The following is a 26331-nucleotide window of genomic DNA, read 5'->3' as shown; positions in this document are numbered from 1 at the left end:
CCTTCATATAGGCTCCAGCCCTGCCCGGTGCAAGCTGGGGGTTGTATCCAATATGACGGTAACCCAATGCTCCGTCTCCCTGGTGGAGCTTAAATGGAGATTGGCCTGGTGGAGCTGCACATTCATTCAAAAAGGAGTTTCTGCACATGGCGCACACACACTGGAAATACCTATTGAAATGAATGACCATTGAAATAACAGGGAAACTCCTTACATGCATATATTTTGTTTACTTTTTCCCCCACTTATTTAGCTGGTATTTGAAAACAGCAAGTTTAATTTTGGAGATTTCCATGATGATTTATCTGATCTTTACAATATTCCTTCAATTCTATAACTTACCACTGCAGAAATTGCTGATTTCAGAGATTATGCCATTTCTGGAGATGTTAAATAAGCTCAAAAGAACACAAACTTCACTTAAACAATGTTTCATCAAATTAATCAAGTCAATGTGAAAAAAACAACTTGTAACATTATAAAGCTTATTGTGAGCTCACTTTGTTTCCAAGCACAGGTGGTTTTTGTAGCACCACAGTTTGAACAAGCAGACAAAGTTCAGTCCAGTTAGAGAAACCTTGCTGATCCTACAAATCTGCCAAATTACTTTGTTCCAAACAATACAATACACACATCTGAGATCTGTTGCATCTGATCTGCCACAACAGCTTTGATATTTGAACAGCACTAGTGTTATATATTAACATCCTGCAGGGGACATTACAAGCACACAACATGAAAGTGAAAAGTAATGGGGCAAAAGAGGTTTTTTTTTTTTTTTTGTTTTTTTTTTTAATGATTTATTGCACCTCTAAAGTAGAGTGAAGAAACCACACAACAACTTGTCTCTGGTCCTTTCAGCTACAGACTTGAGCCTCTGGCCAACTGTGTCTTTACGTGTACCTGCACTAATATTCATTCACTAGGAATTAGTGACATCACAGAGCCACTTTGTGGCTCTAGTTCCTGGTGAATGAATAGGCGCCATCCTCATGGATATGTTTCAGCCAACAAAACAGCTGCCTCCACTGTGAGTTGGACAGGCACACTTTAGTAATAAGCAGCCTCCATGCTTATCTGAAACAAAGTTCAATCATCTTCCTTCTCCCTTGTACTTACTGCTCAGTGGCGCTTTGCCAGTACACCGTAATGGAGACCACCATGAATGGTGTAGTACTTAAAGCAAAACATTTGATTTGTACTTTTTAAAAAGTGATTGTGTTTCACAGGCTGACATAAATTGATAATCAAGGCTTTCGGGGTTAAATAATTTATAAAACTAAAAGACAACAAAATACTCTGTCAACTGGTTTTGCTACAGTCAACAATCTGCTAATGCCAAGTTCAGTAAATTTGTCTGAGTCAGGCTAACAATAATCACTCCCACCCTGTGTCTCACTTCCATCTCATACACACTGAAGAAACACAGACAGTAGAATACACCTGTTACAATGTTACATTCCAAACACATTAAAGATCTGCAAAATGTCAGCGGCAAAACAGGCAGGTGTATTTCAACACTTGTATTGGCACAATATTAACTCCTGAACTGACAATGCCTGATGGCTGTGGGTAGTACATGTACATTTTGGGTACACATGTCCATCCCTGTGGCTCAGAACATTTTCATAACATCATTTTATAATGACAAGAATAAAAATTGCTGCCCCTTTCTTATTGTACACATCTTGCATCTGTTACATGAAGAAATAAAGAAATTGGTCATTTAGAACTGACATCTGGTCTGACTACTGAAAACAACAAATAAAGAAGGTATAAGATCACAGAAGGGTTTAGCAGCAATCCACAGTAACAAAACACCCGATCACAGGCTGCCAAGGAGCAAAAATACACTAGAAAGCAAGAAATTTAGTTTACCACCAAAAAACAACAATCATTACCTGGTGCTGTATAGTGGGATATGAAAGAGAGCAAAGGGATTCCAGAGTGCCTGCAAGTTTTCAACTTAAAAAATTGTCTATTCCAAATAGAGTAGCCTGTGCTGTGGATGATCCCTCCAGGGACTTTCAGGAAGTCCTACACAGTGCCAGGCAAAAACTGTTTGCAGAGAGTGCTGGGCGTAACAGTAACTCCCTACAGGCGGAGTCTTATGGGAGATTCAGATCCTGTGCAAGGAAACGGCACAGCTTAAGTCTACAGGGCAGACGCATACTTCTCACACATCAATCATTTCATACATTCTTCACGAATGCCCAGCATTCCAAATGTTATTTCTGTCTTATATTCTGAATTGGGCTCTTCTTTAATTTTCAACTTTCCTCAGCACTGTTAACCTGGTTGCCTGAGGACTGACAAAAATATCACCTAATAATGACCTCACACCATTCCTTTCAGTCAGGAGTGCCTTTGGGAGTAAGAGTTAATAGTTCTCCACCCACTTCAGGCAGAAATGTATGCACAGGACCCTGATAATTATTAACTGGGCAACAGGCAGAGGTCAGTGGGAGAAAGACACTGGCTCAATCATGCTGTGACCTCCAGGCTCCATGTTGGTAACATAATGCACAGCACTGAATACTAATGAAACAACATGTTTTTTGTGAAGTACAATTTAAAGTGAAATGAGGATGGTACAAATTGGGGGGGAGGTAGTTGATATATAAGTGATATAATGCATCTTCATTCCAGGGGGTAAATGTATTAAAAAGCGCTTTTTGCAACTCGCCCATATTCTGCGGGTTTGACAGCTAATTTTAAAACGGCAATGTGTTTAAAGGCAAGATTTGCCTTTAAACACATTGCCGTTTTAAAATTCGCTATCGTACTCGCCAATTATCAGCGAGTTGCAAAAGGCGCTGTTTAATATATTTACCCTCAGATGTGATGAAGGAACAAAAAAATGTAAGAGTCAAAGAAAAGTATACAGCTATGTTTACATAAATAATGATATAAACAACATAATATACAAAACATTAAATCTATGTACAGTACAGTATAATGGAAAAGCACAATAATTTACAAAAACATTAGACCCATGTAAGGTACAGTTCAAATGAACTACAGCAAATAATTGAAGGTCTGTGACTATTTTTATGGCAAAATTATGTTAACCCATTATGATTCTTTCCCAATAATCTTAACCATTCACAAATTGTCAGGGATATCTTGCAAATTAACTTCAGATTTAACGTAATCTAAATGAAACATATGTAATATAAACTAAACATAATAAAAATCCTAAAAAATCCTAAAAAAATATACACTCCTTTCTATAAGGGGTGCAATTTCAGCACAATAAGGGTTAACACATTTATAGGATAAAGGTCCTGCTGAGACAATCCTATAATCTATGTGAGATGTTCCTTAACTGTCTGTTACTTAAATAGCAAAAGCCTCAATGGAAGATTAGCCTTGCTGTGTAAATGTGGTCTGCAGATAAGGTGAGGAAGGGGGTTGGGTGGTTACAGGTTGTACAGGATATAGAGGTATTTAACCTAGGCGGGAGAAGCAGACATACCTTATAGGTAGAAGCATGATGTAAATCTGTTTAATATTCCAGCAGTGGAAACATCACGTGTATATTTGTCTTGGATGTTAGATTAAAGACTGGTTATTCTTGTAAAACCTATGGAAAGATTTGCCTGAGATACGACCCATTAGCAGTTTTATTGTCTAGTACTTTTCAGAGTAACTGTAGAGCTACTAACTGCTGTCATATTGTAACATGTCAGAAGCTGATATGCTGTAATTGTTCCTTTCCTACTGAATGTGTCTGTTAAAAATGTGTATAATAAACAGCAGAATAGATGCATTGTCTAACTTCACAAGATGGCATGACTAAACCTGGCATGTCCTACCAAATGGAAATTACCCATAGGTTTCCAATTTCTTGGATACTTTCATTTAATTTAGTTTTTCTAATATATTTTGTATAGCACACAGTCTAGGGTAGTGTATTATTGTTTATTATTATTGTAGATTTGTAACGTGCCACAGTGCTCCGCAGCGCCATACAATGGGGAAAACAGGACATGCATAAAACAGGGACATACAAGGTGGACAAAATAAATGCAGACACGAAAACAAAGGGTATGAAGGACCCTGCTCAATAGAGAGCTTAGTGGAAGAGGGCACAGCTGAAACAAAAGGAACAAATGTGGTTCAGAGTGGAGATTGGAATATTAGTGTGAATAGTGTTATCGGAGATAAGGTCACCTCTTCGAAAAAAAAGAAGTGGGTTTTCAAAAAGTTGCCTAAAAATTTAAAGGCTGTGGGAAAGTCTGACTGAGCATGGTAGGGAGTTCCATAAGTGGGAAGCAGCACGGGAGAAGTCTTGTAGGTGGGAGTGAGAGGTGATGACCAGAGATGAGACAAGGCGCAAGTCAGAGGTAGATATAAGAGGGCGAGAGGGAGAGTATTTTGAAATGAGATTTGAGATGTATGCAGGGGTAGTGGTGTTGAGGGCTTTGTAGATAAGGGTGAGTAATTTGAATTTTACTCTGAAGGACACAGGAAGCCAGTGCAGCGGATGAGGAGCGGTGAAAGAAGAAGATCAGTCTTGCAGCAGCAATTAGGATGGATTGAAGTGTGTGTGTAATATATATATATATATATTACACAAGTTAACCCGTGCATGATACTCATGCATTCTAGTCAAATCAAGATACTTAAGGTCTTAAAAAGGTTCTTGTCATGCATTTGGGCCTAGCCCAGGCCTCCTCAGGGGAAGATCGTTACTTCCCGACGCAAGCGCCCTTTTTAATGTGTGTTCATGAGGTAAAATTACCTCACGAAAATGAGTTTGACCCCTCAACTCGTAAATTTAGCCTTTACTACCCCTCCCACGGGGGGATGATGGAAGTTAACTGACTTGACTATTCTAATTTTTTTTGTCAAATAATGTCAGTATACCAAATTTCAGGTCAATTGGATGAGCCCTTTCTGAGAAAATAGTTTTTTCCACACACACACACACACACACACACACTAACGCACGCCTCTACACATGTGTGTGCATGAGGTAAAATTACCTCACAAAAATGAGTTTGAGCCCTACCAAATTTCAGCCCTTTTTGAATTTTTTTTCCCACACACACTAAGAATTTAGTAGGGCAGTGTATAACTCTGCCCAGCAGGTGGCGCTGCAACTTGTTTTTTTTTTTACACACACAGATGCCACTAAGCATTTATATATTATAGATATATATATATATATATATATATATATATATAAATTTTATACACAAAGTGGGGCGGAATGTGCCAGTATGATATACCGGCACTTCTCCGCCCCACTTCTTCAACTTTGCCGGCGGTAAGCGAACAGGCAAGGCGGGGGAGCGTCTTCCTTGCTTGTGCTGCATCCAGCATTTCTTTTGGCTCCTCTCTGCTCATTCTGACTGTCGGGGTGTGATGACATCACGCCTGATAGTCAGTGAGACTAGAGCAGAGAGAAGCCAGAAGAGCAGCCATCGGATGTAGCATCAAAGAAAAGAACACAAAAGACAGAGAAGAAAAGGAGAAGACGACAGAAGAAAGGTCATAGAAAGGTCTATAATGGAGATGGACAGAATGATTAATGAGGGCACAGGGAGTGATATGGAGGGTGTAGTGTGATGAAGGTGGCTGTAGTGTGATTTATGGAGGGGCAAAAGTGTGAATTAACTAGTAAAAAGGGAATAATAGGAGCAGGCACAGGGATAGATATACAGGATGAAGGAGCAAGGGAGGAGCGAGACAAGCAGGATGTGAGGCATGGGGGAGAGCAGGTAGGGAGGGAGAGAGGGGGATACCTGCAATGAACATATGGACACATAGGAACAGATATGGGTAACATGGAAGATATAAAAGGAGAAATTTTGGAAAGTTTTATCATAATATTATGGAGATATGAGGGAAAATGTAAGTACACAAAGGTGACAGAGGGGTGGAGAGACACGTGTGTGTGTGTGCGCGCGCATGTGTATGTGTATATATATATATATATATATATTTGTGCCATCATGACAAGAAAGAGCACTAAGAATCTCCTCCATCCTGGCACCTACACAACCAGGAATAACCTCATTTGCAAGAGGGGAGTTTCCTTTTTCAAATTATATGGCACAGACACATGATCACCAGAAAATAATCCTTACACTACAGAATTGCTTTTTAGGTCTAGGAATGGGGAGGATCCATCCTGGCTTCAATAAATTCAGGATCTTTCTCATTTGAAGATGAGGATCTCTCTTACAAATGATGCAGTTCCATACTAGTTTGTCTGGTGACTACGTAGATTACATAAAGCGTTAATAAGTCCAGAGATGGGCGGGGGGTTCTAATGCTCAGATCACCCTCAACCTGGCTTCAATAAACACAGGGGTACCTTCATTTGATGCACTAGTCTATTTTTAAACAAGGACTACCCATATTATTTCTACACATTTTATACATTTCATTCAAGCAAAATAGCAAAAAAAAAATGTAAAAAATGCATTATTCTTTTTAAGTGCAGATGTTGTTATGAAAACATATGTGTAGAATCATGCTTTTTGCTTCTTGGGAAAGTTGGATTGATGCTAAAGCAAAAACCAAATACCACATTTTTTGATGGTATTTAAAAATATATATATATATATATATATAACACATTTGCTTTTAGTTCAATTTCAATTAAAGCCATTTTTGGCCATTTTGGGATGATTTTTGTTGTCATGACAATACAATCTTTGGCCAGGCAATAATTGAAAAATAAATTCCCCTCAAGTGAGTATTTTCAGTCCAATTAAGGAAAATGCTTCTGTAGCCAGTGTAAGTCAAGTAACAGATTAGTAATGTCAAAATCACAAGAAATTGTGTTTCTACCTTATAAAGTATTCTGTCTGTATAAGTGAGAGGAAAAGTTTGGTGAAAAACGGAACTTCCTTACATGACACACAGAATTAGGGAAATATTTACTAAACTGCGGGTTTGAAAAAGTTGAGATGTTGCTTGTAGCTACCAATCACATTCTAGTTATTTATTTAGTGCAATCTACAAAATGACAGCTAGAATCTGATTGGTTGCTATAGTCAACATCGCCACTATTTTAAACCCGCAGTAAAATAAATATACCCCTTGGTGTTTATTTCCGAGGAACAGTTGGTATATTAAGTAATCGACTAGGAAATATCTAAGAAAGTTTCCAGTAGCCCGCAAATCCATAGCAGTAGTGAGAAAAGAGTTGTAAGAAATTGCCAAAATAATTATGAGATTTTGAGAATTATTGTTTGTTTCTTTTTGGATAGAAATTTAATTTTCACTAGCATGAGCCCTCCAAGTCGTTAGGCGTTTAGGTTTCCCAGTTTTACAGGACCTGTACTCTTTGTTTCAGAAAATTACAGTTGGTCCCATAGGGGAATTCACTTACTGCAGGACATTGAGAGCCAATCAGATAGGTTTTCATGAGACCACCCAGAAATGAGAATATATATCTATATCAGGCATGTCAAACTCAAAACCCAATTGGGCCAAATAATCAAAGTCTAAGATTGTGTGGACCGCAAGAGAGAGAAAATGTCTAATATGCAATTTTGTAAGGTTTATTAAGAAAAAACTTCAGATGCTTGACACTGTGCCCTCCATGCTGTTTTTGCTCCCCCTTCACTTACCTTTTGCCTTTTTTCTTCTCTTCTGTTTTCTTCTCTTCTCGTGACTTCTCTCTGTGTGCTCCTCACTGCAAATGTCAGGCGTGATAACGTCACGCCCAACATTCAGTGTGAGGGGAGGTCGGCGATGGAATATGTTGGGTTTTTTTTTGCATATTTTTTCTTCTGGGCCCTGGCGGGCCGCAAAATGTATGCGTTTAGGAAACATGCAGCCTGCGAGTTTGACATGTCTAATGTATATGTACACTGGCCACTAATTCATCTTTTACTTGTTTTGAGAGTCCTTGCCAAAATGCAGAGCCCATGACCTCCCTTTTCCAGCCCAATTCCAAGCCATTCAGAACTGGACCAAATGTAAAGGTTCCTTGTCTGAGCAGTGGTGGAATAGCAGAAGATGCAATCTGACCAGGTTCACTAAATACCTTTTGAAAGGTACACAAATTATAACGAAGACTCAACTTACAAAGACAGCAGGCTTTTCTTATGGTGAGTCTGCAGCAGTTATATTCAAAGCAATATCCCGCTAAGCTAAGAGCGATGGATGGCAATTCTGCACATTTCTTTGACAGCACTGATGATGCTTCAACATGTCTGAAAACCCACTGCTTGATTTTGAGTGGATCATTTATTTTAGCCTGGCAAGGGAATAGATAGTAGTCATTATGTACCCATGCGGACTCGAGGATTATAGTCTTGTTCAACTATGAAAAAGGCCATTTTTATGGTTTGTGTTTGAGACATTTAGCTGTGGTTGCACAGTTCATTATCTATGTGAAACTACTGTATGTCAATTTCTTTACGCACACGTACACACTAATCTGGATCTATATCCCTCATTCTCTTTCCCATGGCAACACACAGGCAGGGCTGTGCGAGAGGTGCAACCGCCCCGGATTCAAAGCTGAGTGGGGGTGCAGGAAAATGAACATTTTTGGTTTATTTGGTTAAACTTGAGAGTAAGGTGGTGTTGGGATTGCTTTCCTGCCCCCGGCGCTAAAATTTCTTGTTATGGCTCTGCAGACAGGGATGCCCTTTATCTCCCTATCTGTATGTTCTAGACATTTAGGTACTGGCTATCCCAGTCTGCTCCTCTCCTGTGTGGTTGGCCTTCAGTTCAGTTCTCTTAAAAAGCGCATTTCACTAATAGTTGATGAAATAGTATGTATCTAGGGGAGTCTGGACCCCCTTCTTCTATGTGCTATACATTTGACAGATATGATTCGTTTTTCTGGACTCATGGTCAACTCTACTGTGGAGGTATATAGGGGTATTGTCTTCCCTACTTAGGTTATGATACGTTAAAACACTCAAATAAAGCAGAGGGGCTGGCATTTAATATTTTGCTATATTTTTAAGCTGGACACTAATTTCTTGCTCTGTCCAAGCATAATTCTGTAATAATGTCAGAAGGAGCAATGTATGGATCTTTGGAGGTGTTTGCAAATATCTGTGGAAGAGCGCACTGCTGGGTGTCCCTTTCTTCCCATCTATGAAAGTGGAGAATTGGGTCTGAAAAAAGTACCCGGGATGCATGAGGCCATGTTTCATTTATGGTTCCTCTGACCAGGTAGAATATAAGGCTCTGCCTGAGTTACTTCTGAAGTCTCTATTTGGACTTCAAAATGGAGTCAAGAATGTATTTGATCAGGATAATTTCTTTGATTTGATAATTTAGTTTGGATGCCGCATCACATGATATCCCTGATTCACCAGGTGATAAGCTACAACAAGCCTGAAAGACATGCTGAGGGTTACTAGCCTACCAAAGACACTGTCTTCTATCTGAAACTCTTATTATACAGGCCAGGGTCTTTTTCAAGTTGAAAAATGGGTTTGGGAGTCCTTGAGAAAAGTGATCAAAAAGGATATCTTGAGTCCCATCTCTAAACTTGTAATATTAGCCATAGGCAGACTAGTACAAATCAAGTTTTAACACTGTGTATACTTTACTACAAAACATATGTATAAGCTGGGACTTGTGTTTTCTGTTCAATGTCCCAGACGTAAAAAATACCATCATCTGCTGCTTTCATGCGCTGTGGGCATGCTATTGTGTACAGACTGCGCCTTATTTTTGCTGGGATCAAGCCCACTCCTGTTCTGTTTATTTACATGGAGGAAGTGTGTTGTGTCTTGGTTTATGTAAATAAAAAAATGTTACTGTAAAAAAAAAAAATTAAACAACAGGTCTATTTAGAAGGCAGAACAAGGTTCAGCCAGGAAGTATCAATCGCTCATATGACACACACAACTGCCTTGGTCATCTGATGCAGATCCAGGGGTTCTTGGCAAAACCTGTGGCGCTAAATTAGAGGAATATATATTCTATCACTTTTGCAGGGATTTGGACAAGGACACAAACACTTTAAATTGTTTTGTTTTATGCATGGCTTATATACAGGTAAAGTGAAAATAAACTTTAGTTAGAACAAGCTTTATATTATATTTTCCATGTAATGATAGTCACACACTACAATTCGATCATTAACTTTGATCCCCAAATTACCAGATCTGTGAATAATTAAAACTTCCCATTCAGAGGTGGGACAAATAGACATATTGCAACCTGCCCTTCCTTCTTAGTGGTCAGCTGATTACCCCAAACATTGATCACCTTGATTTTCACTCTGCTCTATCACAGCCAATTGGATTTCTATATAATGGTCATTTGGGGAAGACACACAGTGTGCAAGGTAAAAAAAAAATGTCTGGGGCCAGTTTAATCTGTTTTCATAGATAATCCTTCCCATTGATGTTATGATCACAGTGATCTAAGCCATAGCTGTAAGACATCTCACAGTAATGAGAGGATCTCAACTAGTCTCCATTAACTTCTCAACTTAACTTTAGCATCTACCAGTCTATTTCTGTAACATAGCCTTAATAAATCCGACCTTTAAGACATTACTTGTTATATTAATCAGTCAACAAAAGGGTGTTCTTTCTATATAATTTTCAAAACCAGTGATACTCTCTGCATGTTCAAATAATATGTTCTCTTCAGACACGTGTTTAATAACACATACTAACATAGATAAGATTGCTTTTAACACTAGCAGAAATGTATGTGGTGTTACATAAATATAGTTACAAATCACAAAGGTGGCACAACAGACTAGAAAAATACAACTGCAAATGCACCTAGTAGAAAGGGATGCATATACTAGGAGACTAGCTTTATGCTATCCATATGAAGTAGTTCTGAGAGACTATTGTGAATTGATATCACCCCTTTCCCTGTTTTATATAGGATTTTTATGGATTTAGTCAGGGCCCCCCTAGTGATGAGACCAACCCCTGCCAATTAGTCATGCCCCTGACAATGTAATGTGAGATTATCCCACATGAATTAAGCTCCCCATATACAGGCCAGTCATGATTGCTACATACATGTATGTAGCCAAATCTTTGTCTGCTCAGCCCAAGCATATGTATGCAGACATTGTTTGACTAGATTTACCAGCCATCTTTATTGACATCTAAATATCAGTCAAATGTTGATCAGTATCGGCAGTCTTATTGAGCCCACACATGCTGCAGTTTGTTGCCAGGTAGGTGTATGGTCATTTAAAACTGATTATGGTGAGAGTGGGATTTTACTTTTTACTTTTTTTTTTTTTCCCCCCATCTAAATTTAGTATATATTGCAGTGTATGGCCCCAAAAGACCTGAAATACGACTGGATGGGCAGAATGGAAGATTGGGTAATGGATGACCCCAATAATCATTCTGTTTGTTGTGATTGAAGCTGCTATTATCTATTTACAATGTGATCAGCACAATTACCGTGACAACCACAGTCACATGACATATAAAGTAGTGAGCAGAGGCTTTAGAACGCCCCTTTTCTCAGTATGCATCCCCTTGGGTATACTCTGCCATCACATGACCACCAAGGAGTTTTGGGACTAGCTCAAACTCCGAGATCAGGTTACAGAAAAAGCAGAAACCAATGCTTCCATGTGCAAGACACATTTATTTTGTAGTGGCTGCCATAGCTATCTTTTCAAGTGATTGATTTTGCAAGTGGAACACTGAGATATAGGGACCTTCTCCATGAAAGTTCAACTTCATTTTAAAGCAGTACAAAACTTGCTGTTGAATATCAGTATGATGAAGGAACAAGTAAGCAAAATCTTCCAACCGTCACACTTTTTTAATCTAACATATATCAGCATAAGTAATTCTGCACAAATAGTGATACATTTCTCTGCTTGCCATTTATTAACCTGAATGTATACTTCTTAGTGCTTCAGCACAGTTATGGAACAGTGAGCGTAAAACAATTGCTTGATATTTACAAACAGCTTTGAATAAATCTCTCAAGCAGAGGTGAAATTTCTTTATGCAGCAAGGGGTGTTTATATTTTCTTTTAAATAAGACAGTAGCCGTACAGTGTTTTTTTGTTTTTTTTTAACCCCAGTCCTCACACCTTCCCAGCAGCTCATGTTTTGAGGATGTCTGCCTGTGAAAGCAGGTAGGATAATTACTGAACCAGCCACATAGATTAACTCACTTGTGCATGATTAAAGAAATCCTGAAAACATGAGCTGTTGGGGATGTGTGAGGACTGGAGATAAGAAACACAGCTCTATATGCTAAAGCAGTGTTTCTTAAACTAGGTCCTCAGGACCCCTCCCTAACCAGTGCATGTTTTCCATATCTCCTTGCTTTAGCACAGGTGTATTCATTACTGACTGACGCGTTGCAACAGATCCACAGGTGGTATAATTATTTCCCTTGTCAGCTGGTAAACATGCACTGTTTTGAGGACTGGGTTTGAGAAACACTGTGCTAAACGACTAGCTTCAAATATAGCTAATCCCAGACATAATGGATATGACCAGATGAATCTTGTCAATATAATACATAGTTGCCTACTCTCCCGGAATGTCCGGGAGACTCCCAAATTCCTGGGAGTTCTCCTGGACTCCTGGGAGAGCAGGCAAACTTCCCGGTTACTGGCCATGTCTTTAGATGGGGGCGGGGCTTATGACGCGGTTTCCGCGTCATCGTGGCCCCGCCTTCTACTGTTATAGTCTTAGAAAGATTATGACGAGTTCGGGGGGGCACGATAACACGATTCATTGAGCCCCACCCCTACCTCTCCCCGATCTCTCGCATCTAAACTTGCCAAAGTTGGCAAGTATGATATAATAGGGTTGGTTCAATGGCACAACAAGTGTTAAACATTTTTTCCTAGCCCTGTGGTTACTACAGCCGAGACGATTCTTCCTGTATAAAAGTAGCTGACATCCCACCAGTTTCAAGGAGTTTACTTCCTTCCTATACAGTATTGCTTTGAAACTTTGTACTAATTAGAAATAGTTTACGTAAACACATGAGATATTTATAACTCGGAAGTGAAAGTCAGGTTTAACTGAACTTTCCAAGCTTGATTCTATCGTCCGGTATAAACAGCAATGAAAATGTTACAGGTATAAATGACAACCCACTGTACAGAATAAAGAACAGTGAGTAGGGTGATCATGTGATAATCGCGGGTGGGAAAATGAAAAAAAAAAATGGGGTCTCCAGTTGACGTGCTGAATCCTTTGTTAAGCCTCCCTTCATAACATGCTGCAGAGGATTCTGAATGAAACATGTATGAGATCTTCAGGTAGATGCCAGGGCACAGGGACATAACTTAAATTGTGTTTGTTACATGTACTCAAAGAAAAACTCTGGTGAGGCATTAGAGGACAGCTGAGTATCTAGTAGAGCATTATTTAGTTGATAATCATCAAACAAGACCATTTGCATCAATTGCACTGTTTTATGCTCTCCTTTTGTACTTAAAGAAGAACTTCATCTTATTTTGCACTGGGTGGAGTTGCTTTTGTAAAGATCAAATGCCGTTCCAGTGCTGCTGGCTTTATACTGCTATTCCCCAGACAGTGAAACAGACAGTGGTATTATTGAAACCCCTCTCCTGTCTTCTCCATGCAGGTGAATAGAAAAGGGAGGGGCATCGACAACATTGCTGTCTATTTAAAACAGGCCAGCAATAGTAGTTCTGGACTGTTGGAGGATTTGTGACTTGGTGAACTATACCCAATACAAAAGTTTTATGGTTTTTCTTTAAGGCACACAACTATTCTTTCACTGTATTTGTTATTTATAAAAAATATCCAGACATGGCCGATTTTAAATAACAATTGTAAAACTAATTTTATTCCAGAGAGGAGAAATGCTCATCAACCATAGTGAGTTTAATTTGTATATATGAATAGTGTAACGCAACAGATAATAAATAAGCCAGCATCTTGTCCAAGGGATTATATACACAAGCCTCTATCCTTTGTCCTGTCCATCACTCCCCTACCCCCTCCCCTTTCTCTTTGCTTCACCTACATTCCTCAGCACAGAGGAATGCAGACATGGCATTTGTCTGCTACTGATACAACATTAACTCCTCCTGCACTGATACAATATACTCTTTATTGTCCAATAGATAACTGCTCCTTTTGTCCACAGCTGTAAACGTGCTTTTTAAAAATAGTCTCAGGATGTTCTGCCAATAGATGAGCTAGCTTAATGCTTCTGGAGAGGTGTCTTAAGAATAATGGGCCAAACATAGACTGTAAGCTTGTGAACAGGACCTTCTTACCTCTTTGTCTGTATGTATTACCCTGTATTGTTTTATTACTGCGTTTGTTTCTAATTGTAAAGAGCTACGGAATGTGCTGTCTCCATATAAATAAGTGCTGTTGATGATAGAACACACACCCAGTATTAGTTCTTCACAGTAGAAACCATTCCCCAGGCGCATATGGGAAAATAAAAGTAATAGAATCAGGAAGCAATGCATGGTTCATATAGAGATGCAATTTATGCTGTACACAGACTGCAGGACAATATTGCCGCTGGATTATTGCAAGTTGCTTCCACTGCATTTAACCTTACTATTGTCAGCCCACCTGTGGTACAATACGCATAAGACTTTACCAAACATTGATATGTAGAAAAATACTGTATATCTTTTAAACAAACCCAACTTACATAGTTGTTCTTTTAAAAGTCACACATCTTTTGTGACACTATTGGCCTGATTTATGTTTGGATGTGCGTCCATTTGTGTAAGCGTATCCTTGTGTGAGAGAGCTCTGTGCATGCTCAGAAACAGAACTTATTCATGTCTGAATGCAGATGGCACTTACGACATACTTCGACTTGAGAGGCAGAATGGGGGAGGGAAGGAGCGGACTAACGTAGCCATGTACAGTAATGTTCCAATGCAGATGGAACGTATCTCGTAAGTGCGCTTGATTTCAGCCGTATCATTTGCACCCACTACAGGGTTCGTGTAAATGCCGACCGATAGTAATAACTGTCGCGGCATGGTATTTGATTTAAAAAGTACATGTATGCCTACTACTAGCTAGCACAGAACATCTGTATGCAAGTAAGATAAAGTATAAAAATGCACTGTATGCATGCTACTCATTGAAAGCATCTTTATGCAATGTAAAAGAAAATTCTTGGAAATGTATTATCTACTATATAAAAGCCTAGTGGCGTGTGTCTGTGTGTGGAGAAAAAAAACCAAGCTGCAGCGCCACCTGCTGGGCGGAGTTATACACTGACCTACTAAATTCTTAGTGTGTGTGGAAAAAAAAAACTCAGGGCTGAAATTTGGTATACTAAAGATGTTTTTAATTTGTTAATTTAATTTGTTAAGAGTGTTTTTATAAAGATTTAAAAAAAAATATATATATTTCTTGAAGGAGAAGTGACAGATGGGAGTGGTTGGTGGTTGCCGGAGGTGACAGTGGGGAGTGGTTGGTGGTTGCCGGGGATGAGAGCAAGAGGAGTGTGATACTCAGGACCGCTGAGAGAGATCACTGTGTCTGGATAGACATCTGGATAGACATCTGGATAGATGTGGCGATGAAGATGAAGGATGAGGTGATGGAGAAAAATGATGAGGTGGTGACATGTGGACAAAACCACGTTAAAAAAGGGAGCTTGCGTCAGGAAGTAATGCTCTTCCCCTGAGGAGGCCTGGGCTATGGCCCAAATGCATGACAAGAACCTTTTTAACACCTTAAGTAGCTTGATTTGACTAGAATACATGATACTCATGCACGGGTTAACTTGTAATTGGATAATTATGCTGAGAACAGATGTTGTTTTAATTCATGATCAATTTTTTTAATGCATTCTGACATGACCTATTAATGTACATATGCTTGTGTGTATATTGCAGTCTGTTCTGTTTGTCTATGTACAGCAAATACTGTGTAGGCAGAATGGACTTACAACCAGATTCAAATCGATACGCATTTATCTTCAAACGCAATGTACATGCAGGTTGTGTTCGGACTTGAATCCGACCCTGTGACAGGATGGACCGCCTATGCCACCCTGTCTGGGCTTACTTTGCCACGGCTCCCTTTCGTTATCACAAATGTGCCCTCTTGCCGCAGTACCACTGGACTCCTATACCGGCATCCAGAACCGGATTTCTTCTGGGTAACTGACGCTGCTAGCGTATCTCATTGCTGGTGTACCTGGGCTGGTACTCCTGACCTCTTGGATCAGGGATGCTGTGGATGGATCCTCCCTGGCCTATCACACTGACTAGGGCAGCAGGGTAGCAGGCAGAGAGGTGGTACCAGAAAAGCTGGGTCCAAACCTCAGGACAGCCGGGAACGGATTATATTTTGGGTCTAATCTGTAGGTCACAGGAATAAAGCACTATTGAAGATGTTTCCAAGCAGGTCTTTGAAGCAAGAGGTTTATTTGCTCTCATACTGGTTAAAGGTACCAGTGCTCCCGTCAAGTCAGATGAAATCAGAAGAACAAGTTTTCAATACAAGCCAGTGCCTTTTATACAGTTTAAACACAGGCTATTTTTAGAATCAGGATTTAATGTGTTTACACAAACATAGATTTACATGCATTGCAAAGCCAACAATATTTACACTTCTCTATGAAATTCTAGAGACTCTGTGATGTCATGCATCACATGCTGTTCACAATGTTCAGAAAGGTTTGAACACCCTGACAAAAGGCCACACCGTAACGACCCCCTGCTAGGCCTTTGGCCAGAGCAGGCATTTCCTGCTATCGGACTCCCTCCCCATATGCCTAATTGGAGGTTTCCACTAGCAACCTTACAAACCCCAAACAATGACCCTTCCATACAAAACACATCCCAATACACAAAATGCCTCCATCCAAAAAGGCTCATTGTATCCAATATATACATAACAAAAAAGGCATTTCCTTTAGAAAGGCTACAACAGAAAAAAAAAAATTCTACCCTGGTCTCAGAAATAACGATTTCCTATCTCAAAATATACACCATATCAAAAATAAGTGCATGTGCATTTATATAAATAAGTGCCCTGTGCAATTTCCTTTAAGTAAATTTATACCATAAGTTATTTATCAGTGATTCAGTCACAAGCCCTATGAATCAGATTTGATAGTTTTACTCTTATAGTGGAACAATGCTGTGCAATTGCAGGCGTAGCACCCCTGAAAGTCATGCATGTGCTGGGGGAAAATAAGAAGAAATAACAAAGTATCAGTAAATAAATGTAAATGTAGTTTTAGCTGTCATCTATGGCCTTTGTGCTGCAAGGAGTGACAAGGTTTAGAAAATGTAATAGATACATAGACAAAAAGAATTGACGATAATACCTTCAAAACCCCGATGTGCTTGTTCTTCGCGACCCTGTTCTTCATCTTCTAAAGTTTTTAGAGGAGGTAACTCTTTGGAATCTTCAGCTGTAGAAGTCCAGTTTGCCGACTGTGATGCCTGACCATCTCCCTCCATTGCGTTAGTCTGCGGACAAACTGCCTAAAACATACCCCTCTCAATTCAGAACCTAAATCTGAAAAGACAAAATAACTGTTAGCGCCAACATCAAAAAAATGGACATCCCCCAACCCAGGCTAGACGTAATAGGCGGCAGCACAGGTGCACAGCTACAACTACACCCAATCCATTTGTCTAGAAGGGCAGCAGCCCAACAATACAGGCTGATGAACACTTAGTGAAGCCAGGACTACCTTTTCCTTTTCAGTTTAAAGACTTTGTTGACGTAATTGTAATAGTGGGCAAGAACTATGGCCACATGTTTTTCCTTTTAATTATATGCTAAATGTTTTCCATAAATGTCTAGTTAAACCTTTCTTATAAAATATAACACTTGACAAAAACTAATTATCATTATAAAGATATTATGTTTTATTAATATGCCATTTATCAGCTCAGTCACACACCCAAGCACAAATGCACTTAACCATGAAAGTGTCATACATCGAGATTTTATTTTTCCTAAATGCTCCTATAAATATTTAACTATTTATTTTTATTTTTTTTTAACTAGTAATTCCTTGTAGCAATAAGAAAACAGGGAATTAGAAAAGTATTGGTCAACATTAACTCCATATTATTATTAACTCCATATTACAGGTGACTTACGTGCTTTTATGAAAAATGAAAAAAAAAAAAAGTGAATGCAGCCATTCACAGTGCATTGCATACCTGTGACAGATTCGCCCAGCAGGGAAGGGCTTGTCACTGAAAAGCTTGTGCTAATGCGGCGGTTCCCAAAGTGTGCGCCGCGGCTCCCAGGGGTGCCGCGAGCCAGCCATAGGAAAAAAGGAAGAGCACATAAACTTGCCAAACCGTCGGGCGCCGGGACCCAGAGGAGGCTGCTGGGTCCCGGCGTCCGAAGGATTGGTAAGTTTATGTGCTCTTTCTTTTATCCTATGGCTGGCTCGCGGCAGAGGAGTGAGAGGTAGTGTGACAGCGGGGCAGACAGCGGAGTGAGAGGTAGTGTGACAGAGGGACAGAGGAGTGTGACAGAGGGGCAGACAGAGGAGTGAGAGGTAGTGTGACAGAGGGGCAGTGGAGGGGGACACAGCGTGAGAGGGGCAGTGGAGGGGGACACAGCGTGAGAGGGGCAGCGGAGGGGGGGGACACAGCGTGAGAGGGGCAGCGGAGAGGGGGGGGACACAGCGTGAGAGGGGCAGCGGAGAGGGGGGGGACACAGCGTGAGAGGGGCAGCGGAGAGGGGGGGGACACAGCGTGAGAGGGGCAGCGGAGAGGGGGGGGACACAGCGTGAGAGGGGCAGCGGAGAGGGGGGGGACACAGCGTGAGAGGGGCAGCGGAGAGGGGGGGGACACAGCGTGAGAGGGGCAGCGGAGAGGGGGGGGACACAGCGTGAGAGGGGCAGCGGAGAGGGGGGGGACACAGCGTGAGAGGGGCAGCGGAGAGGGGGGGGACACAGCGTGAGAGGGGCAGCGGAGAGGGGGGGGACACAGCGTGAGAGGGGCAGCGGAGGGGGGGGGGACACAGCGTGAGAGGGGCAGCGGAGGGGGGGGGACACAGCGTGAGAGGGGCAGCGGAGGGGGGGGACACAGCGTGAGAGGGGCAGCGGAGGGGGGGGGACACAGCGTGAGAGGGGCAGCGGAGGGGGGGGGACACAGCGTGAGAGAGGGCAGCGGAGGGGAGGGGACACAGCGTGAGAGAGGGCAGTGGAGGGGGGGGCACACAGCGTGAGAGAGTGCAGAGGAGGGGGGACACACAGCGTGAGAGAGTGCAGAGGAGGGGGGGGACACACAGCGTGAGAGAGTGCAGAGGAGGGGGGGGACAGCGTGAGAGAGGGCAGAGGAGGAGGGAAAGCGTGAGAGAGGGCAAAGGAGGGGGGACAGCGTGAGAGAGGGGGCAGTGTGTCTGGATGCAGAGGGGGCAGTGTGTCTGGATGCAGAGGGGGCAGAGTGCCTGAGGGCAGAGTGTCTGGATGCAGAGGGAGCATTTTTGCATACAACTAAATAAGTATTTCTGTCCTGACCTAAATACTTATTACATTTTTTTGACCCAACTACTTCTAAAACAGGACTGCTCAATAATTATTTTGGAGGGGTGCCTTGAAAAAATTTGGAGACTCTAAGGGTGCCGTGAACTGCAAAAGTTTGGGAACCACTGTGCTAATGTATAAATAAAAGCATTGAGTTGTACATTTGTCGCTGAGTGTTCCATGAGTACAGAAGTTCTAGTGTTCCTGTTGGCCCAGATTTTGGGAAAGCCCAGATAGTCCCAAAGATAGTTTGCATTGAAGAGGTGACAATATGCTACTGGTTTCATCATCATCCACTTTTTGTGTGATGCCTTATGTTTCCAACAGCAGTCTGTATTTCAATAATAATTTTTAATTTTGATTATGGATAGAATATATTTATACATAAGGGATGTGGTAGAGGTTTGTGCCATGGATCTTTATGACGTCAGGTCATATGGAAGCACTGTAAAAGGTAACTAATACAGTAAAAAAAAAAAAAAGTAAACCCGGACCTGAATGGAAGTAGTCGAACATGATGCCCCATTTAGTAAAGCTGCCTTAGTAGGAGCAAGCTAGAGATTGTACCCCTACTGTTGAGATGAGGGTATCCAGAAGAGAGGTAGGAGGTTAAAATTGCATGGGAAAAACTCCAAAACACTGAACAGTCAGACATCTGGGGGTAAATTTATCAAGCTGAGAGTGTCCGGCGGGTGTGAAAAGTTAATCCGTTTCTAGCTATCATTTATTTAGTACATTCTACAAAATGATAACTAGAATTTGATTGGTTGCTATAGGCAACATCTCCAATTTTCAAACCTGCCGGAGAAATTTGCTTGATACATTTACCTCTGGATGTTGATGTTCCAAAGTAGTAACAGTGAGCACAGAGGTGTTCCTCTCACAACATATAGAAAAATAAGGAGTTCTTTTAATGTATGCATGCAACATATTGTACTCAAGTTTTTTGTTTTATACAGAGGATTCCAGAAAGGACAAAGCTGATATCTAAAATGTTTATATGTCACAGATATAGAACCGTGCAGGCGGAATGGAAAAAATATATTAAATATGAAGGATATAAAAGCAAAAATAATGGTTATCTGGAAGTACTGAAGATGATGCACATGGAAAACCCACTGTGATACAATGTGACTAGATTCAACGCTTCAGTGCAGCAAGGAAATTTAATGGGAAAAAATACCCGTATTCCCATTTTACAATTGTATTACTACTCTGTTAATCAGTGAAGCATAAGTTATTGTGTTCAAAGAACTTATTTTGCTTACTTTGACAGGGCATATTATTTTTAATCTCTGTAGGTGCCACATGCTTTATTCTTAATGCCTAAGGTATGCTGGTTGGTTTTCTTTTTAAAAAGCGGCTTTAGCTATTTTTCACAATTCTATGTATAAAGTACAAAGTTTTTGTAGCAACATAATATTATATTAATCTGTACCAGTGTCAAAAACATTACAACAGAAAGGATAACAGCAAATTATATAGTTACCATGGTGGTCAAGTATCCGGTGAGCAGTTGTTACTGCAAAACAATGCGTGCATTGGTATGAAAGAAGACTAACAAGGAAATGACAAACGTATTGTCGCCTATCCAAGGTTCATAGGATTTGTCAAGCATTTCATATTGATTGCTGTTTGTATACAATTTACTTTTTGAATGAGCATTGCAGTATTAGAAAGGCTTTTACTTCCAGGATGCAGCTAGAGTCGTTTTTGCTGCTATTAGTATGTTACGAACAATTGTGAAAAGCTGGATTTCAACCATTAGCCAGAATTGGCTCTGGCAGTACGGAGGCGCAAAGGCTAAAAAGCCCCAAGCTTTTACCAAGAACCACCGCAAGGTGGTATGGGCTTCGCTGCCGGGAGCTCGCAGGTTGTGGCCCTCTGAACTGCGTTCTGGTGGGATGATCGCAGAAGCACACAGTCAGTAGTATAGCACAACAATCCAAGCTGTGGTACACAAGCAGACTTGCAAAGTGCCAATTCAGAATCCAAGAGGTCAGACATAAGGGTAACAATAGGAAAAGATAAGTAAAGATGGTGCAGGAAATATGGACCCAGTAGCTGTGGTTGTGAACCTGTTACTCTGACACTGAGTAGTGTTCAGAGCATGTATAAATACTGCTCCAGATTTTAATTCCCCTCCCTAGGACTAGTGGTAAGATGACCGTAAGTATTGAATGCGGAAGCGCCGCTCACCTGTAGTATACACCCCGTCCTATCTGAAGGCAGATGGAGCCATGGAGGAAGCGGCACCCAAGTGGAACGTGGATGTAATTCTACTGCTGCTTGATATAGTATAGGTATCGCTAGCTTCCTTGATTGGGAAATCAATAACCTGAATTGTACTATTAGTAAAAATATAGTATTGGGAAGCAAATCTGGTATTGAAGATCTGTGAGAGCACCTCTGTCACCAGGGTTCCAGGAGTCTGAGGTGACAGAGCAAGACCACCAGGTGTGATACAAAGAGTCTTCTCACATTCTCTTTAGAGTCAGCTAGAGATCACGTTCCCAGTTGGTCATAAAAGCATGTCTTAGTTATGTAGTGAGGCATTGATTTCAGAGTACAGAATATATAGAATATATTTTCTTGTAGAGTTCATGGTATTAGGTAATAGGTGCACCGGACAATCATTTCAAGTGGAAATATTTCCTGCCCTAAAATATGGTAAAAATGTTTGGGTATTCAAGTCATGGTGGTTGGCCACCTTGGCAAAATCATTATCAGAAATTGGGATGCTGTAGACAATTTTATTTTGATCCCCATCCTGTCCCACAAACGAAAAGCTTGTTTAGATGTAGGAATTCCTGTCAAGGGACATATTTGAGAGATTGTCTGCAAAAAGGATAGCAGTAGATCATCCATTACTGCCATATTAATTGAGATCTTCACCTTTTGCTGCCCGCTTTCCCACTTAATAACTTAGGGGTATATTTACTAAACAGCGGGTTTGAAAAAGTGGAGATGTTGCCTATAGCAACTAATCAGTTTCTAGCTTTCATTTATGTAGTTCCTTCTACAAAATGATAGCTAGAATCTGATTGGTTGCTATAGGCAACATCCCCACTTTTTCAAACCCGCAGCTTAGTAAATCTAGCCCTAAGATCTGGACAGGCACCAAGGAACATTATTCATGAACAAAGCAAAGGTAATCAACAGTAACCCAATAAAACAAGAACACCCAGATCAGGAAACAAAAGCAAGACATTCTTACCCCACATTATATTTTTTCACAAAATATATACAGGAATAGGGAAAATAATTATTAAACTCCTAAACCTGTAATAATTATGGAGTGTGAAAATTATGTAATTTTCAAATTTTTCCTTGCACATCCTAATGTGGTGAAAAGTTTTCAAACTGATTAATTTTTATATGGAAAAGTCAAAATCAAGTAGCGCCACCTTCCAATGAAAAATGGTTTTGGAGAATAAAATAGAGCACATTAAGAAAATGGTTTTCTCAAGTCACTTCCCCTTTTAAAACATTCAAGATCTCCAAAACGTTTATCTGACTCAGCAAATACATACCAGTGAAATGAAAATACTTACTCTAACCTGGCATAATACATTAGAAATCAATACATTTACTTTATTTAATCAATACATTTTTTCTGAAATACACACAATATAAAAAAAAACAGTAAATTTGCAATGATATACAGCGGTGCACTGTGTACCCTTAATTAAAATAAATATCTACAATAAGTTACTCCTATGTGATCCAGCCACAAGTGCATACATATAAGGCTCCCAGTGCCAGATGCAGCACAGCAACCCCAAAACATCACTGATCATCCTCCATGTTTGACTGTACGGAAGGTGTTATTTTCTTCCTGTATACAGAAGTAGGATGTGCTTTACCAAAAAACTCTAATTTGGTCTCATCGGTCCACAGGACATTCTCCCAGAACGTTTGGCTTGTTCAGGTGTGTTTAGCAATCTCCTGAGACTCTTACCATATAACCACGCCGGCCCCCCCCCATTCCTTGAATTGGCGACTGACTATGCGAGTTGAAACTGTTGTAACTTGTATCTGAAGGTCAACCTGAATCTGTTTGACATTGATGGTAGTGCATTCTCCACTATTAGGACAATCCTGTGCAGCAATCTTTGAATTAAGTTTTCTCGTCTCAGGGAGTTTGGCTACAGTGCCATTGGCCTTAAACTTAAAAAGAACATTACATACGGTGGAAACAAGATCATCAAGGTATCTGGAGTTTGATTTGTAGCTTTGTACAATGCTTGGCCCTCCTCAGTTCCCTCTCTCTCTCTTTTCTCCATGCTACAAAACTGGAGAATGAGTCCTTTTCTATATTCAAGCACTTTTAATGAGTGAATTCTATATTGCAGGAATTTGCTGTTTACCACAAGTGAATTCAGTTCTAAAGTGAAGTAAAATCACCTACTTGAAATCTAAATATTTCTAACTACTAGGAAGTGCCAATAATTTTGTCTGGATCTTAAGGATTCCTGTTTGGAGTAAGCTACAATTTTTGAAAGTACATTTTTTTCTGTTTTTTGCTTTTTTTTTGTTCCACTGTAAACCAAAGAAATACATAGATGGATATCGAAATATATATTTATTTCAACAATTTTCTAGAAGAAATCGTGGATTATTAGAATTGCAAGGGTACCAATATTTTTGGCCATAACTGTATAAGGGAAAATGTTCCAGTAGTTATTTAATGTCTCTATTAAAATCTCTTGTGTAGTAAATTTTAATTAGAACTCTGTATATAAACAATGGAACTGTAGAAAGCTTATTTCTCAATAGTAAAACTCATCAATTTGAATCGCAAATGGCTATTATCACCGATCTAGAAGTATACATTCAAATATTGTTTCCATGAACAAATACAGTTACTATAGTCTCTGTTACACCAATCCTTTATCATCTTGTGGTCAGAGATAAGCAGAAGTTTATAAAGAACAATAGCATTAAAAAGAGGAACTAAGTTTAGGGAAGAAAGTCAATCATATGATACTGATTAATGGAATAGTCCCTAAGGATATGTATTAAAAATTGTGTTTTATGCAGAAATCAATGCAAATTATCAAGTCACAAGTTCAGAAAAGAAAACTCATTGGAAATCAACATCTACGGAACACAGAACATATTGTCTAGTAAAGTGCTGTGTATATTTCTATGGTGAAGCAATCACGTAAGCATTTAAATAAGGTTTGCAGGCCGGATTCCATTACTATAGAGCACTGTGCAAAAGTTTTAGGCAGATGTGGAAAAAAGGTTGCAAAGTAAGAATGTTTACAAAAACAGAAGTGTTAACAGTTTATTTTTATCAATTAACATGTAAAGAGAATTCAACAGAAGATAAATCTAAATCAAATCAGTATTTGGTGTGACCACCCTTTGTCTTTAAAACAGCATCAATTATTTTAGATACACTTGCACACAGCCAATGCCATTAAGAACTACCTTCATCTCATTGTAAAGAAGGACAAGGAGTCCTGGAAGTGATAATATGGCCCCCACAGAGCCCTGATCTCAACATCATCAAGTCTGTCTGGGATTACATGAAGAGACAGAGAACTAACCACAAATCTACTGTGGATGTAGGTTTACTCAAATCCTTCTAAGATGTTTGTAATAACCTCCCTGCTGAGTTCCTTCGAAAACTGTGTGCAAGAGTACCTAGAAGAATTGATGCTTTGATGCTGTTTTGAAGGCAAAGGGTGGTCACACTAAAAATTGATTTTAGAAAATAAACTATTAACACTTCTATTTTTGAAAGCATTCTTACTTTGCAGCATTTTTTTCACACCGGCCTAAAACTTTTGCACAGTATTGTATGTCATACAATAGTCTATTCAGTTTCTTATGAAACTTGAGGGCACTACTGGCTTGCCAGTTTGGCAGCCTTGGTTTATTACACAGTCACGGCCAGGACATTTAACCAGAAAGTCACCAAAACGATGTTGATAATGTATTTTTTCATACTGAGGATGGATGTCACAGTAATTAGCATTGTTGACTCATAGCACTGGGGCCATGAGTCTAATTCTGACCAGGATACTATCTGCGTGAGTTTGTATGTTTTCCTTATGTTTGCAGGAGTTTCCTCACAAACTCCAAAACTGCACTGGTAGGATAATTGGCTTCTGAGAAAATTAAGCCTAGCTTGTTTATGTGGTGGGGAATATAGGATTTCAAGTTCCACTGGGATAAGCTTCACAGGGACTGATGTGAATGACTAAATATTCTTTATGTAAAGCACTGTGTAATATGCAGGCACTATATAAAAAAAAGGTAAATAAATAATACAGGAGCAAGGTTTTGGGCTCTGTTATTAAAATATAACCATCGTTTACTGTTTAGAAATAGATGATAGAAGACCTTTTACATTTTGAAATACAGTTATGGGATCAGTTATCCAGAAAGAACAAACAAGGGAATGATTGCTGCTGCTTGATGATGGTGTCATTCACGCAGACAGTCATCAAAGCCTCCTTTTACAGTAACTTTAAAGCAGGGTTGTCCAACCCGCGGCCCGCATGCGGCCCAGCACGCCTGTAAATGTGGCCCAGAAGGAGTTTTGGTTGTGGCAAGGGGGCAGCGCTCTTAATGGGAAAAAAAAAAAAAGGAAAATAAACTATTTACCTTGCGGTCACGTCAGCTGGTACTCCGGCTCCCTCCTCCTCCGTGCGGCGCTCGCAGTGAACGCCCAACATCCATTGCGGAGAGCAGCACAGAGGAGACACCCGCGTGAGAAGAACAATCAGCAGCACAGAATTGGAGAAAAGAGAAGAGGACAGGAGAACAAGCCGATTAAAAGGTAAGTTAAGGGCCATTTTCTTTATTATTTCAGGGGATGCTGACAAGTGAATAAAAGTCATCATGGACCTTATCTCCCTGCTACATACTTCTACTTGTATTACTAATGGGGCATTATATATTATT

At 40.1% G+C, this 26331-nt stretch overlaps 1 protein-coding gene across 2 annotated transcripts in view; it reads right to left on the bottom strand.

Moving 5' to 3' along the window:
- Positions 1-26331, bottom strand: part of PLEKHG3 (pleckstrin homology and RhoGEF domain containing G3) — a 99287-nt gene that overhangs the window by 51087 nt on the left and 21869 nt on the right. The window contains exon 2 of one of the 2 annotated variants that reach the window (XM_075192494.1): positions 17242-17435. In XM_075192494.1, coding sequence (XP_075048595.1) covers positions 17242-17377 — 136 coding nt within the window. In that variant the 5' untranslated portion in view covers positions 17378-17435. Of the gene's footprint in view, positions 1-1901; positions 2027-17241; positions 17436-26331 lie in introns of those variants that run through there. The other variant, XM_075192496.1, reaches the window with a different exon arrangement.

This window comes from Mixophyes fleayi, chromosome 12 (assembly GCF_038048845.1).
Source record: "Mixophyes fleayi isolate aMixFle1 chromosome 12, aMixFle1.hap1, whole genome shotgun sequence".
NCBI classification, from domain to species: Eukaryota; Metazoa; Chordata; class Amphibia; order Anura; family Limnodynastidae; genus Mixophyes; species Mixophyes fleayi.
Note: the sequence above shows the minus strand (reverse complement) of the source record. Positions and strands in the feature narration are given on the sequence as shown.